Source organism: Rissa tridactyla, chromosome 22, assembly GCF_028500815.1.
Source record: "Rissa tridactyla isolate bRisTri1 chromosome 22, bRisTri1.patW.cur.20221130, whole genome shotgun sequence".
NCBI lineage: Eukaryota > Metazoa > Chordata > Aves > Charadriiformes > Laridae > Rissa > Rissa tridactyla.
Window position 1 is genome coordinate 4,014,975 of NC_071487.1, and position 14,476 is coordinate 4,029,450.

At 50.4% G+C, this 14,476-nt stretch overlaps 1 protein-coding gene across 1 annotated transcript; it reads right to left on the reverse strand.

The window, feature by feature from the left end:
• Positions 1 to 334: 334 nt before the first annotated feature.
• ATCAY (ATCAY kinesin light chain interacting caytaxin) lies at positions 335 to 11,323 on the reverse strand. The gene is made up of 11 exons (XM_054182328.1): positions 11,247 to 11,323; positions 6,472 to 6,536; positions 5,877 to 6,098; positions 4,897 to 5,082; positions 4,119 to 4,221; positions 3,466 to 3,597; positions 2,970 to 3,056; positions 2,377 to 2,475; positions 2,077 to 2,112; positions 1,169 to 1,204; positions 335 to 410 (listed from the first exon to the last, which is right to left on the reverse strand). Exons 1-11 carry the CDS (start codon positions 11,321 to 11,323, stop codon positions 335 to 337), a joined length of 1,119 nt encoding a protein of 372 aa, XP_054038303.1.
• Positions 11,324 to 14,476: the final 3,153 nt, after the last annotated feature.

The following is a 14,476-nucleotide window of genomic DNA, read 5'->3' on the forward strand; positions in this document are numbered from 1 at the left end:
TGAAAAGTTGCTGCAGGGTAACGGCAGCTCTGCAGTGAATGCCTATCTGCACACCTTTACCATGTGGCAAACACCAGGTCATTTATCGAGGGGCAGCTTTTCCCAAGTGCCCCTGCAGCAGCTGCAGTCGTGCCCGGTCCGTGCACGGGGACAAGCTCCAGTGGTTGTGGTTGCGACTGCAGCCGCACGGCGGTGGGGTGAAGGCTTTGTCCCCACCTCTGCAAAGTGGCCGATGCCTCTTTTGCAGTAGGTGAGTGGCGCTGGGCTAAAGAGGTCCTGGGTCTAACCCCGTCTTGCCTTTCCTGTTAGTGGATTGCAAACGCAATGGGATCTATCACATAGAGACAGACAAAAGAGCGAGGTACAAATCAAACCTGGTTTCTTGATCCTCTGCTGGGGGCACAGGCCTGCTTGGAAGAGAACCAGCAAAACAATAAGTCAATCTCCACCACAAACTAATCACCCTCTCTTGTGATTGATTCTGGCCCTGGGGTCCCATTTGTTTCTCAGAACAATTCAGACTCACCCAGTGGACCTCGGTAATTTTGGTCAAAGGTCCTTTTTCTCTGGGAAGAGAACAGCAGAAATATGCACTGTCCCCTCTTGGGTGCTAGTTAGATATAATAAAAAAAAAAAGAGAGGCTATATCACTCTGAAGCAGAGCCAAAACCAGGCCAAATTATCCTGGCATAAGATTTTGAGACCGTCTTCCAAACCTCCCTAGAATTTTCTTTCCCGTCTAATGTTACAGCCTCAGATCTTGCCTTTTCGCACACCCAAGCTGTGCCTGACAGCAGTATTTGGCTCTCTGCATTGCACCAGTGTACAAATGCTACAACTGAATGTCAGGAGAACGTTCCCTGGTGCCTCTGGCTCTGGTCCATGACCGAATGGGCTCACTAGCTTTACAGAGGTAAAAAGCAGCGTCAGGAATCCATTCACATAGGTGAAGGTCAATAACACCACAAAAGTGATGGCACAGGGAGCTGTTAGGGAGAGGAGAAGTTTTATCAGTTCCCAACACTTTAGAAATATCCTGTTGGGTCCAAACATTTGAGCAAGCAGAGCTTGGTTCCTGGGGGTGCTACCAAGCAATAGGGCCATTCTCCTTGCCAGAGACTGTTCAAACTACTTTGTAAGCAAAGGATAAATAAAAAAGAGTAGTTACCTTTCCTTCTCAGCCATGTCTTGTTTCTCTTCTGCCCTGTAAACACAAATTGCATTTGAAATCTACCATCTAGGGGTGAGCAGTGTGAAAGAGTAGCATATCTAAGGCATTTCTAGGGGGATAGCTGGAGCTCAGAGGGAGTTTACAGGTCTGATCAGAAATGACTATTAGTCCCTGTGATATGCAACCTTGATAATCCTCATCCTTTCATGAGGCTTCTCTTGGCCTTAGAGGGATGTCGCTGACTAATTTGGGCTGGACGACTTGCTTTTTAACAGCTAATGAACTGAATCCTCCCAAACTGGCATCTCCCGCTCAGTTCCCCAGCACGAGGAGGTGTTATTACAGCACATCGCTCTCGTGCTGACCCAGCTGCTCTCTCCTCTCTCCATGATCGCCTTTTGCTTTGAACAGAGCCAACTGTTATCACTGATTATTGCCAGCACTTCTACCTAGAATCACCGGTGATGGAACAGGCATAGAAAATGAAACAAAATAAACTGTAAACTAATGGCCATCTTTATGACCCTCTAGCAGAATGAAGTAGCTTTTAAAATAAGCTCTAGCTCTCACTTTAAGGTCAATTTGCATGGTCATATGGGGAAAATATGCCATTTTTATACATAGGGTGATTTCTGATGACCTTTGCTAGCACACACAGTGCACATTCAGGATGTGTGCACTCATGGGGTTAAGAGGATAAATAACCTTTTAATCAAGCTTCTCCTCCCTCCTGCAGCTTTTGCTTCTTTTGGGAAAATCAGTAGAAAATAAGTGTAGTCTGTGTGGGATACCAGGGCAGGAGGAGCACGGAATTGACTTGTTATAACACACGTGATGATGAGAGAAAGCAACAACATCCCAAGAAAATGAACCCACCCTCCATCACCCCCCAAAATCAATTTTACCTTTCTTTCCTGGCCTTGATCCGCTCTTCTTCATATCTGCAACAAACAGGAAAAGTTATTTACGTCTTACCCGGTCAGGACCGTTCACTTTTAGCAAAATGCAATGTTTGCTGTGAAGGGGACAGAAGCTGCAAACCAGAACAGTGTGCAGGCTTCTGCTTGGCACCAGTAAGATAAGGTTTGCCCCAGGCTCTGTGTTTCCAGTACATGGGGTTTGACTCAATACAATATCCTGCTATAGGATTTTTGTCCTGCACCTCCTTAGAGCTATGTGTGCCCCAGGGTCCTGCTGATACTTACTGTAAGACACAGTCTGGAATCTGCACGTGCTCCATTGGGATAAGTTGCTCCAGTTCCTCCAGGCTGTGAACATACTGGATCTTATTGATAAACTTCACACTGGCAGGGAGAGAGAAAGAGTGTGTGCTTGAGGTCTTGTTTTGATGTTCTCTCTGTAGGAAGTCAGAATTTTCCTGGTGGAAATGAGGAGTTCGGCATCTCTGTATCCTCTGTAGTCTGAGTGTACCCATCTCCTCCCAGTGCTAATATGCTGATGACTAAAAATAGTGGGGAGATGCCACATTACTGTATCTCACTTTGCTTTGCCCCCGCCTCTCAATATCTGTAGGAGGGAAAGAGGACCATCATTCCTGCCCTTCCCAGCAAATCTTTATGTGCTACCCACTGGGACAAGTTTTGATCTGGATCCCGACCAGCACAGTGTCTCCTAAAACCACCTCTAGAGTTGTCCTTGGCAGTATCAGAGAGATGTAGGACAAATGACGAACAGGCTCACCGTGGTCACTACTAGTTAAAGGTGAGCTTAAGAACTGATTCATGAGATTAAATTTCCACTCCAAAACAAGCTGTGTCTGGGAACACGTTATATTTACCTGATGAATGGTCTGGATATAGCCAGCACTGTCCGGATGAACCACGAAGGATGAACGATTATCAATGCTTTGAGGTTTTTACGCAGCCTGTGGAAAAGCCATGGGACAGAAAGTCAGATTCAAAGTACCTTTTCTTAAACTCACCTGTAACGTGTCAGGGCACTAATAAGCATTACTGGCCTTATCTGGGCGTCTCCAGACAAAAGCCCTGCCCATGGCCTCAGGAGCCCTATTTAAGGTTAGACCCGTCGGGCTGTAGGAGCACTGCTTTGGGTGCTGCATTAGCCTGATCTCTGTGAAGCTGCTTGTGAGGGAAGGAGGGAGAAGAGGTGATGAAGAGAGCCTGGAGTAAGTCAGAAAGCTGTGACAGAGGAAGGAATTACAGAATGTGGAGAGTGAGGAAGAAGGGGTGGCTGGGGAAGGCCGTGGGGAAGCAGTGGAAAAGATGTGGGGAGAGGACGGAAGGATGAAGAGGCAACACCAACAGGATTCTCACCTTCTGTCTATCATCTGGTAGCACTTCTTCAGCCAGCCAAGGCCGGGCATCCTCCTCCGGGGCGTCGCTCCGTTTAGGTACACGATCATATAGTCCTCAGCCACCAGCAGCTCCAGACTACTGATCACATACCTGTTGAGTGGTGATCAAGAGCAATGGGGACATCAGACTCAAAAAAGGTCCCTGGAGTTTTCTTCAGGTGCCTGTCTGTTATCCTTGGAATAGGTTTCAGATTCTCCTGACACCTCTGCAGGATGCCTAGGGGTATTTCTCAGGGATTGCAGGTGCTTGTTAGCATAGTGCATACACTGATGGACATCCCTGCACCGTTCTTCTGCCTAGCAGTAGCATCTACCAGCTGTTCAGCATTGTGTACGTATGCTCTAGCCTGGTTGTGAGTCCATCACTGGCATAATTAACACTGAATGTTTGAATGCTTTGACTTATTGGACTTGGATGCAAATGCTGTGGACAGTGTCTCATCCAGTGATGCTCTCTCCCGTCTGCAGCTGCACACTGGGGACATTTGGCCTGGATTCAAACTACTTCCAGCTGAGGTTCCTGATGCAACGAATACACAGAAACTGTTTCCCCAGGGCCCGGGTTACCTTTCTTGTCCCCCTCTCCCTCATAGACCTTGACCAGCCACTTACAGGAAGAGATTCTCCATGATGTAGTGGTAATCAGCCAGGTTACTGTCTGGGAGGTAGCAGGCAGCAAACACGATGATGGCGTTGAGACCTTCTCCGTAGTATCCTGGGAAAGAAAGACACAGGCAACATCAGTGACTTTTTCCAGGGGGAGATGAAGGAAAAATAGCAGTGAAGATGTATTGCCAAATTTGGGCCTGGGCTGGTTTTTGTGCCTCTGTTCAGCTGTAGGTAAGTGTTTGCTCCTCTTACAGCCCTCTTTCACAATTAGATTTGCCTCTGATCCTGGTTTTGGTTACAACACGTAGCCAGGGTTCAGGGAAGGAATTTGTGTGTGTCAAAGCCCAGAGCTGAGAGCTTTGCCCTGGGTCGTTGTTTGGGTTTGCTCGGATTTCAGAAATGGTCAATAACTGTGGATGTGGCCTTTAGCTGTGCCTCCAGGGACATCGCAGGCACTGAGCTGCAGAGGGATTAAGCACCTGCAATCCCTTCATCACTGGCCATGCTGCCTGCGTCCGGGGCTGAGGATCGTGCTATATTCAGTCTTGCTCAAAGCCAGCTTTATCACTGCTTTGGTTTATTGAAAGACTGCTACAATGACTGTATGTTTTTTAGTGTGAGCTGGGTGCTTTTGTGCTTATCCACCACATAGTGGTATGAAATGAACAGCAATTTTTCCCTAAAGACAGTCAAAACGATCAGCCATGGCATGCCTTCCAGCTTGACAAAGATGTACTGAAAGAAATCCACCAAGCCAGGATTAGGCGTCCCGCTCCCTCACCTCCGTGTGTCACCACTCTCATGTAGGGTTTGATCATCTGGAGGTCGATGCGGTGCTCCTGCTCTCCAATGATGACAGTCCTCCAGAGCCGTCCGTTAGTGGCGCTCCCATCTTCTGTCCCACCATCTCCAAACAGGTCTGCACTGTCCCCAGGCATGTTCTTGGCTGTGGCTACGGGAGTGTCATCTGGAAAAGGGACAAACATTTCTGCCTTTAATATTATGTACGAAGAAACTCTGCAAGATCTTTGGTGTGCAACAAGAGAAAACAACAACCACAGACTGAGGATGACCTGTGTTTAATCTGCAGCTTTGATGTGTGTAAGTTTGTGGGTCTTAATAATCTTGCTGTATTGCCAGATCGTAATAGATATAAGCTTAACATCTCATGCTGCTTATAGTACCTGCAATCACAGGTCGGGCACCGGACTTTTTGATGGATCCTCCTTCAGATCCATCTCTACTGGTTGAAGAGGGTACCACCTGTGCCGGTTGTCTTCTGATCTGCTAGTGGAGCTGCTTGCATGAGTCCTTCTTAGCCCGACTCAGTAAAAATCAGCCAGGTTAGCCAAGACCTCATTATTCAAGATGTTTGAATGTTCATGTGACAGCTCTACTGGCAGAGCTGAGCGGTCAGCACCTTCCAGCCTGGGGTGGTGGCTGGAAGGGCATGTGTGTCCACAGCCTTATGCCTGATCCTGAATTATGGCTAGACTGGTGTTTGCAAGTCCTTGAACTACTTCTGCCCACGCTATCCCCAGATGGAAGTGCTGAGATAGCAGCACTTGAGACTCCTGGGATATAGTTGGGGTCCTGGTGGGGCAGATGTGTGGAAGATGGGGCTTGGTTGTGTGTGTTGTGCTTCACTGATGGGGAAGTTGATACTCAGCTGCTGGTGGTGAGTGATGTCAAAAGTGGTTAAAATGAGGCTGAATAAAAGCCCCAACCCCTACAAACATTCACCCCAAACCAGCCTTTTACCTTCCCATTCCAGTTCATTCCCGTTCCCCAGGAATTCGAGGGAATCTGTCTCATCAGGAGTTTCAATATCGTCCACATTAATGTCCAGGTCATCTGGTGTGTCCAGGAAGTCATCGGAGAGAATGGAGCCTTCACTCTGGTCCAGGGAAATGTTGATTTCAGGTGCAACAAGTGTCTTCCGCTTACGATGCGCCCCATTAAAGTTTAAAGTATTTGGGGGAGCTGGAGTTAAAAGGAAAATAACTGACATGTTGTCCTCATCCTGTATCCTTAGTGCAAGACAAGGTGCTTTCATTATGGCTTCATTATGGCTTTCATTATTCCAGGCTATGGTCCTGTAAGCTAAGGGTGCTGGATCATAGCTGGGAGGTACTGGGTACCTGCAGGTATGGCTGGATAAAAGTGCCCACACTTCGGATATACCTATTTCCTCCCCCAGCTTCTTGTGAAATATTAGCAAATTCAAATCTCTGCTGGTTTCCTCTCCCATATGGGAATTTTTGTGGATACTCCAAGGGTATGGCCCTAACTGTAAGCTGTCGTTCCCATAGGCTTGTTTTCCTTTGAACTCCTGATAAGGCAGTCTGGTACTTACAGGATGTATTCTCGTCTTCCGTAGGGCTGCCCAGTGACTCCATCCCTGTCTCTTCTGGCAGGGGTCTGCAGGAAGCCAAGATGAGGATGTAGAAAGACAGGAGATAACAGGTGATGTTTAGGAAAAAGTCACTCCATGGTAGATAGTGGAGAGAACTGGGGACATCAGGGAAAAACATGCAACCCCATGTGTGCTCTGCTCTTTCCGTTTTGCCTGTGAGCTCAGCCTGAGGGATGCCCTCAGGTGATTTGCCCAAGAGCCACCCAGCAGCTGTGCCTTCTTACTGGAGCACTGTGCAATCCCCAGTAACCTCCAGACTTATCCCTGCATTTACCCTCCCGATACATCCCACATGCAGCCGTTCAGCCAAGAGGATGGAAAATCCATCCAGGGACACGGGAGCAAATCCTGTCCCCAGAAGAGCCTGGTAACATCCTCAGTCTCTCATATTATCCCCATTTTTATCTCTGTCAGAAGTTCAAGAGGCAGTGCCAAGCTCTAGAGTTCCTCATCAAGGGTACCAGGGACCATCTTCTGCAGTTGCCTACTGCCTCAGGCCCTGGCTGCAGCAGAGCAGAACTTTATCCAAAGCGCCTGCCACAAGCACCTCTCCCGGGAGGCAGCTGGTCCTTGGTCTAGAGTGACTTTGCTCTAAGGCAGTCTGTGTTCAAGGCAAGGATCAAACCTTAGGGTGATCCCAGAATTGTCACCCCATCCTCACCTCAGCCCTCATTTGAGAAAAGCTGACGGTGATACCCAAACCCTGCTGATGTTTGGAAGCAGATTCATTCTGAGCTAAGATCCAGGCACCGGCACTCAAACGCATAATTTGGAGCGAAAGGCTGACCCACTGCTCCCCTCCTGGGGCTTGATGGCAGAGGTCAGGATTTGCAGCTTCTTGTGCTTGGCTCCTGCACTCTCTTGGTATAAATGACCACAGCTCCAGCCAGAGGCTGGAAGCATCAATTGATTTAAATGTTGCGTTTCATACTAATGCCAAATCTTTTTACATGGTTGTTGCCCGTGGGAAGTTGCTGGAGTTGCTCCTGACCCATACTGGGGTAAGTGAAGTCAGAAGCTGGCTCCCAGTACTGCGGTGAGGAACCCTAGCTGGTGGCTGAGCAGCACACTGCCCACCCTGAGCTGGACACTTTCTGGACACTTTTCCCCTTAATTTGTGTTGGGACTCGTTCCTGTCCTCTGGCATTAGCTGGGTTTGAAACGTCTTGCGCAGCACTGACCCCACGATGTTCACAATGTCGAAGATCCGTTTAAAAGGGACCATCCTTATTTCATCTGCCCCTTGCTGGAAGCTCCCCCTAAACAGAGGGAAGAGCTCATGCCTCCAGGTGTAAAATCCTGGGTGCTGGGACAGTCCTTGGGTGAAATGTGGGGGAAAACCCACCAGTTTTAAGGCAGTGCTGTAAGAATGGGGATGGGGCTGGTCTCCAGGGGCTGCTGGCCTTACAGTCCAGCGATGGCAGGGAGGGAGATGATGGGGATTGGTACCTCCGAGTCCGCAGGAGGATGCAGCCTAGCTCTGCCCTACAAAGGCTCCTCTTTGTGCTCTCATGACACCAGAGCCACCAGCCAAATTAAACCCTATAAATATTTAGATTAAGGGATAATCCTCTCATAGCTGGTTGTTGTATATTTATGAGAGTTGGAGACCTGATCAAAGGCGCTTGCTCCTTGCTCGCTTGTGCAGCACACGGACCCTGGGGGCTGCCACGATATTCCTGAGCAGTCAGAAAGATCCCTCTGCCCCCCTTCATCTTCTCCTCCTCCCTTCTGCTTTTGTCGTGCACGGGGCCTGGCTGGTTGTTTATCTGACTGTGAGCTGGCGCCTGGCACAACTTGGTGATACAGCAGCAAAAGGAGGGGGGGGGGAGAAAGGCCCAGCTGTACCGGGTACGTGCTGCAGTCAGGCACTCTGCTTTCTGATGCTGGGATTCATTTAAGAAAAGCAATTCAAAAATCAGAGGTGAAGAAAAGAGCTTTCTTACCTTCCCAAAGGATGCTTGAATCACTACCTCCCAGTCTCCCGTGTAAATCTTCCTTCCCAAATACAGCTAGCCCCAGATGCCAAATTTTCTGAATGAAGCAGCTTTTCTAAGGGTCGGGTGCCACCATTTTGCTCTCCGCTGACAGCGTGCTGCCCAGCTTCCCTCTAGAAGCACCTTCTCTTGGGCCCCAACCGGCCCGAGCCTTCACCGCCCCTGATCCGATGGATGCGTGATGGAGTGAGCATGCTCCTGCATCCGCCCCGCGGCACGGCTACAGCATCATGGCAGGACAGCACTTGCACAAACAGCTGAGACAGACTGGCAGCAGGAGGCTGAACCTTCGGGGAGCAGCAGGAGGGGGGGGACACCCTTTCCTCTCCGCTCGCTCGGTGCCTTGCCATTGCACCTTTGCAGCCTGCAAGGCAGGAGCTTGTTCTGCAGATCAGCTTCTCGGGGAGGGATGGGAATCTCGCCTGGCGTCCTTAATGAGCAGCTGAATTCAGTTCCCCCAGCCCAGATCTTTGTCTAGGATATAGGTTTTTTTGTGGCAAGATTGGTTAATCACAGCTAAGCAAAAATAGCTATGCAGCAAACCGTCTGCTAGAGAGCTACTGTCCCACATGCAGCAGCTTCTGCCCTATTATTTTAATGCTTCTAGGGGGAAGTGTCTTGAAAATTATTATTTATTTATTTTTAATGCTAGTTAAACTCAGCTAGCTTGTCTAGTGGCTGTTCGAGCTCTATTTCACCTGCATCATTCCTGATTTAATCCCTCTGTAGCAGCCTATCAGCAGGCTGGGGAGCTTGTTTGTAGGGCTCTGGCCTTGTCCCTGCCACCGGCCTGCCGCCCAGCCATGGTCACATCCCTTTGCCTCTCCCTGCGCTTCGTTTTCCAGGCAGGAGTGATGATGCCCGTGTTGGGTGGTGCTGAGGGCTCTGCGGCAGAAATGCCCCTTGAAGGCTTGGCTGTGGCTGGGGTAAGTTTGCTGCTTGCATGGTAAGTGTGAAACGGTGTCTGGCAGCTCCTGCTCCAAGGTGACAGTGTGGGTTAGTGCATTGGTGTCCAGGAACGAGAACAGCTTTGTCCCCAGATTTTCTAGGGACCCTTGTGTCAACTCTTCCCTTTTCCTACCCCACTTTCCTTTCTCTACCCCGCTTTCCTACCTACTCAATTAAAAGCTTGTCATCACAGCACTCTGGGGGGGGCCTTAGGTTGGCAAAGGTCCATGAGCCCAAATCTCTGCCCAGCTCTGCTCTCAGAGGAAAGAAAAATCCATCCTAGAGTCTCAAGGGCTTGTCTGAGCCCACCTTTGGGGCCAGCGGAAGCACAAGCCGTGTCCTGTGAGCGGGTGCTGGGCCGGCAGACAGAGGTGCTTAGTTTAACGATGCAGCTGGAGCCGCGCTAAACAGAGCTAAGCTCATCTGCCGGTGCCAAGGGAAACAGGAGACCCTTTCTCACACGGCGGGATCTCTGCATGCCCACCCGCACAGCACACTGCCCCACTGTCTGTGAATACAGGGGCTCTGTGGGCTGCTCGGGGGAATTCAGCTGCAGCTGGGACAGAGCGAGACAGCCCTGAAAAGCCCCTCAGCAGCCCAGACCCCAGCAGCAGCAAGGCTTGGTGTTGGCGATGCTGCATGTGCCCCAGTGAACTGTGGGCCATGGGCACTGGGTGTGTGGGGCAACGCTCGGGGGGGGGATGCAGGTGCGTGCACCCTTTGGGTGGCTGCAGGGAGTTCAGCGCACATTGAGCTTACAGGGATTTTTTTTTTTTTTTGGCATTCTGTGCAGTTAATTAAGTGTCTGTGAAGGTGAAAGCTGTGACTTCAGCACCTTCTGTCACCCACACGTCATTTCCTACAAGGTTTGCAACCATTCAGATTCTGCATGTCAGTGCCAGCGGTCACTGTATCCCAACAACTCTGCTTTCTGTGGCAAATTCCTGGCAAAGCAGCATTGCTCTGATTCATAGAATCACAGGCTGGTTTGGGTGGGAAGGGACCTTAAAGCCCACCCAGTGCCACCCCCTGCCCTGGGCAGGGACACCTCCCACCAGCCCAGGGTGCTCCAAGCCCCGTCCAACCTGGCCTTGAACCCCTCCAGGGATGGGGCAGCCACAGCTTCTCTGGGCAACCTGGGCCAGGGGCTCACCCCCCTCACAGCAAACAATTTCTTCCTAATATCCAATCTCAGTCTCCCCTCTTCCAGTTTAAAACCATTCCCCCTCGTCCCATGGCTCCCCTCCCTGCTCCAGAGTCCCTCCCCAGCTTTCCTGGAGCCCCTTTAGGGGCTGGAAGGGGCTGGAAGGTCTCCGCGGAGCCTTCTCTTCTCCAGGCTGAACACCCCCAGCTCTCTCAGGCGTCCTCACAGGCGTCCTCACAGCAGAGGGGCTCCAGATAGGAGAGATGCTCTGTTTGGGGAGACACTGCTTGATTTGGACATCCATCCATCCATCCATCCATCCATCCATCCATCCATCCATCCATCCCCATATGCATCCATCCATGCTAATCTCCCTGTCCTCCTCACCCTGCTCCTTACCCTCTCCTTGCATGCTCATGGGGGGCTGCCAAAAGCCAGCCAAAAAAATTTTAAGCATTGAGGGCAGCCTTGCTACAAAAGCTGTTTTCTCTGGCCAGAATTGCCCTGTTGGAGTTAAGACTCCTGTTGCCTCTGGGGCTGATGGGAGGGACCTGCATGCTCCATGCCCTATTGGTTTCTTATGGGAAGAAATAAAATTCTCCCTGGCTTTTTTGCAGGGAACAAACCTGGGGAAGTCCTCATCTTGCCACTCCTCCTTCACATCCACGTTTTCCATCCGCAAAGTGGCTTCTGTGGTTCCCATCGTGCTTGGACAGGGTCTGGCTGTGCAGTAGTTCCCTTGAGGAAGGGCTCAGGCTGGAAGGTGGAAGGCAGAGGTTGGCATTGAGCATTGCTACCGGGAAATATTTAATCTGAACTGTTCAGAGCAGGTATGTCCATGCTGCGCTCCACAGAGAAGCAGCATGATAGCTGCTTGTTTTTGCAAAAGGAAGAAGGCAAGGACGTGGGGTTTTGTGGCCACTTGTCATGCTTTGGACAAGAAAGAGGAGGTGAGGTTCGCCCTGGATCAAAGCAACAGGTATATCTCTGCTCTGCTGTGACCTTAGCTCTTGTCCCTGAGGATTAGCACTGTCTCAGCTGATGCCCACCCGTTTTTTCCGTTGCTACTTCTCTTGCAATACTAATCTCAACATAAACAAGCACCTCTGCCGAGGGAAATGAAATGCGGCTGAAAGGGAAGAGAAGAGCGAGCTCCTCCCAGGCTGGTTTCAGGTTGGTTTGGCAGTAGCACCAGTTTCCATTTTGCTGGTCTGGACAGAAGTTAATGGCTTTGGTTTTGCAGAGAAATTCCTGCCTGCTGCTGCCTGGTCTGTGCTCCATCCCCATGCTTGTCCCCCGACCCAGAGAAAGGGAGGAGGGTGAGGAGGCCTCCACAGGGATGTTGAATGTCCTTCCACACCCCTGAAGAATTCTCGTCTCTGCCTTGCCAAAAGGAAATGCAGATGCCAAAAAGCTGGAGCACATCAAATGGAGGCAAGGTGGGTGTGCTGTTCCCAGTCTGGGTTTTCTCCTGCACTGGTATGAACAGGAGAAATTCAGATCCAACGACCCTTGTTCTCACTCATACTAATGCCCCAGCAGCGCGAGGGGTCCTTAGGTCTGTGTATATTATTTTGTCTTCATTAGATGGTTCCTATGCTGCCAGCCAGAAAAAATGAGACCTTTGTAGCTATTTCCCAGGGACCGCACCTGCAAATCCTAACAGAATCTGGCTGAGAGCTCAGGACCAGTCCTTGCAGGACCAGCTGTGGTCAGAGAGAGCAGATACGCTGCTCTCAGCTGGATGCTGCTGCGGCCAAGTTTAGTAGCACCTGAGCCCGGAGGGGACAGGGTGAGTCCTTATCTTATACAGAAAATGTTCAAGTGACATCAGCTCATATGTTGGGCACATGCAGTAACTCATAAACTGGAGGACAGCTTTGAGTGTTCTTCCTGAGCTCAGTCTTTACACTATAAAAGTACCCAGGCACTGGCAGTAACATTTTTAGTTTTAGGATATGGGATTTTTTAGGACAGGTGATTTCCCAAGTGGATGGGGCTACTCTGTCTGTCCCCTGGTGCCAGGAAAATCAGCATCTAGCGGAGTTTGACCCATCGCTGTAAGGCTTTTCTAGAGAGCCAGGGCCTTTTCTGTTTCCCTTGGAGGCTTGTATTTACAGAGGGTGTCGCTGGTGATGATCTGGAGGGAGATAAATCTGTGTATCTGCTTTAAAGGAATGAAGCTATGTAGGGCCTGAGTAAATCCATCATCGGTCTTTATTAGGGGCGCTGCCAGAGACAGGAATCAGAGCAAATTGCTGGCTGCGAGCATCGCGGGGCTCTCTCCCTGCCCAGTGTCTCTCAGCCTTTCCTCCCGGCACAGACATTATGTATTCTGTCCTCACCCCCACGCCTGGCTGCATGCGATGGCCATGACACAGTCACAGATGTCCCCATTTTTGATTTCCCTACGTGCAGGCAAAGGAGATACCTTGGGGCTCAGAGACACCCCACCTTCCTTCCCTCCTCCCCACTACTGTCATCTGCTTTCTGCTAACCCCAAAGGCATCATGGAGGGAGGAAGAGAAAGGAAAGATGCTGAAGCAAATCCCAGACTGGACTCTGATATTTCTTAATATCAAGCATTGCCCAGCGGTACGGAAGCCCAGATGATGCTGTACTCACCGATGCTTGCGGCTAATGAGGAACAAAGAAGATGCTGCCTGTATCCCAGCTAGGCATTCCTCCCAACGGAGACAGGCTGCTCAGGAGGTCCAGCGCTTGTATCCAGATGCAGACGTGTGCGGCTCTCTCAGCGGAGGAGTGTGGGGATGCATCTAGGTCGGCCTTTCTTACAGCGGTCGTTGCTTTGTGATTTGGATTTTGTTGGGCGGGGGCGGGGAGGGGGGAATTGAGGGCAGTTATTTGTATTCTTCCATGGCTGCTGCTTCCTCTGCTGCCTCCCTCCTCTCCAAGGTATTTTATTGTTATTTTCCGCTTGCAGCTTGCTAAGCCTCAGCTCTCTTAAGTCAGCTAATTGCACTGCTTTTTGTGTGTGAGGAGGATGGCGGTGGTGGTGGTGACAGGGAGAGGGGTGTTATGGAGGATGGGTGGAGAGAGGAGCTGGAAGCACCCCCCTGGCAGTGTCACCTCTCTTCCAATTGGCTGCGAGGTACCAAATATCTCCCTACACTCTTCCTCCGGATGAATGATGCTGCCAGGGGCTGAGCACACTGTCTCCTTGCTGCTTTCAATGGGAGCGAGGGATGCCCATCATCCAGCAGGATGTGGTCCTAGAGGAGGCGTGGGAGCTGGGGAGGGGTGGGTGGGAAGGGGAGGGCTTTTTAATACAGCACATTATTCACTGAGAAAGTAAAAGCTGGCATCAGCATGTGGTAGGATGCAGGATTTAATGGTCTATCTTGCCTTGCACATGCAAAGGTGATTTGTAGCTAAATCTCAGGTACCGGACTCACTTCTGGTGCCAGGAGCTGTACAGACAGACCTGACAGATGGTCCTCCTTGTGCTGGGGGATCAGCTCCTGTTCCTTGCTTCCAGGATGTCTGTAACCGCATTAGAGGCCGAGACCTTTGCTGGTTTCCTTTGGAAATCTAAAAGTGAATGAAAAAGCAGTGATTTTCACCTGCCCCTGGTTCCGGGGCTTCAGCAAACAGCCTTCAGATGCCGGCCAAAGCCTCAACACAGCTTCTGGGAGAGGCAGGGTTAGTTTGATGCTGTGTGCTGCCAGAAATCCCCCTCGTGTTTGCATTGTTCAGCCAGTGTGCTTGGTGCTGTACAAAGATGAAGGTAGCTCTAGCTTTAGTAGTGACCCCGCAGTGAAGGAAGTCTGAGCCTTAGCAGAAATGGTCTGAGAGGACATGTCTTTCGTTATATCAACGGATAGAGCAGGACTGT

Coding starts and splice junctions, on each gene's coding strand:
- ATCAY (XM_054182328.1), bottom strand. CDS start 11,323: ATGGGAACCACAGAAGCCACTTTGCGGATGGAAAACGTGGATGTGAAG. Junction 6,537..11,246: donor CAAGATGAGGACTTCCCCAG/GTTTGTTCCCTG, acceptor GGCTTCCTGCAG/ACCCCTGCCAGAAGAGACAG. Junction 4,222..4,896: donor GAGAGTGGTGACACACGGAG/GTGAGGGAGCGG, acceptor TTTCTTTCCCAG/GATACTACGGAGAAGGTCTC.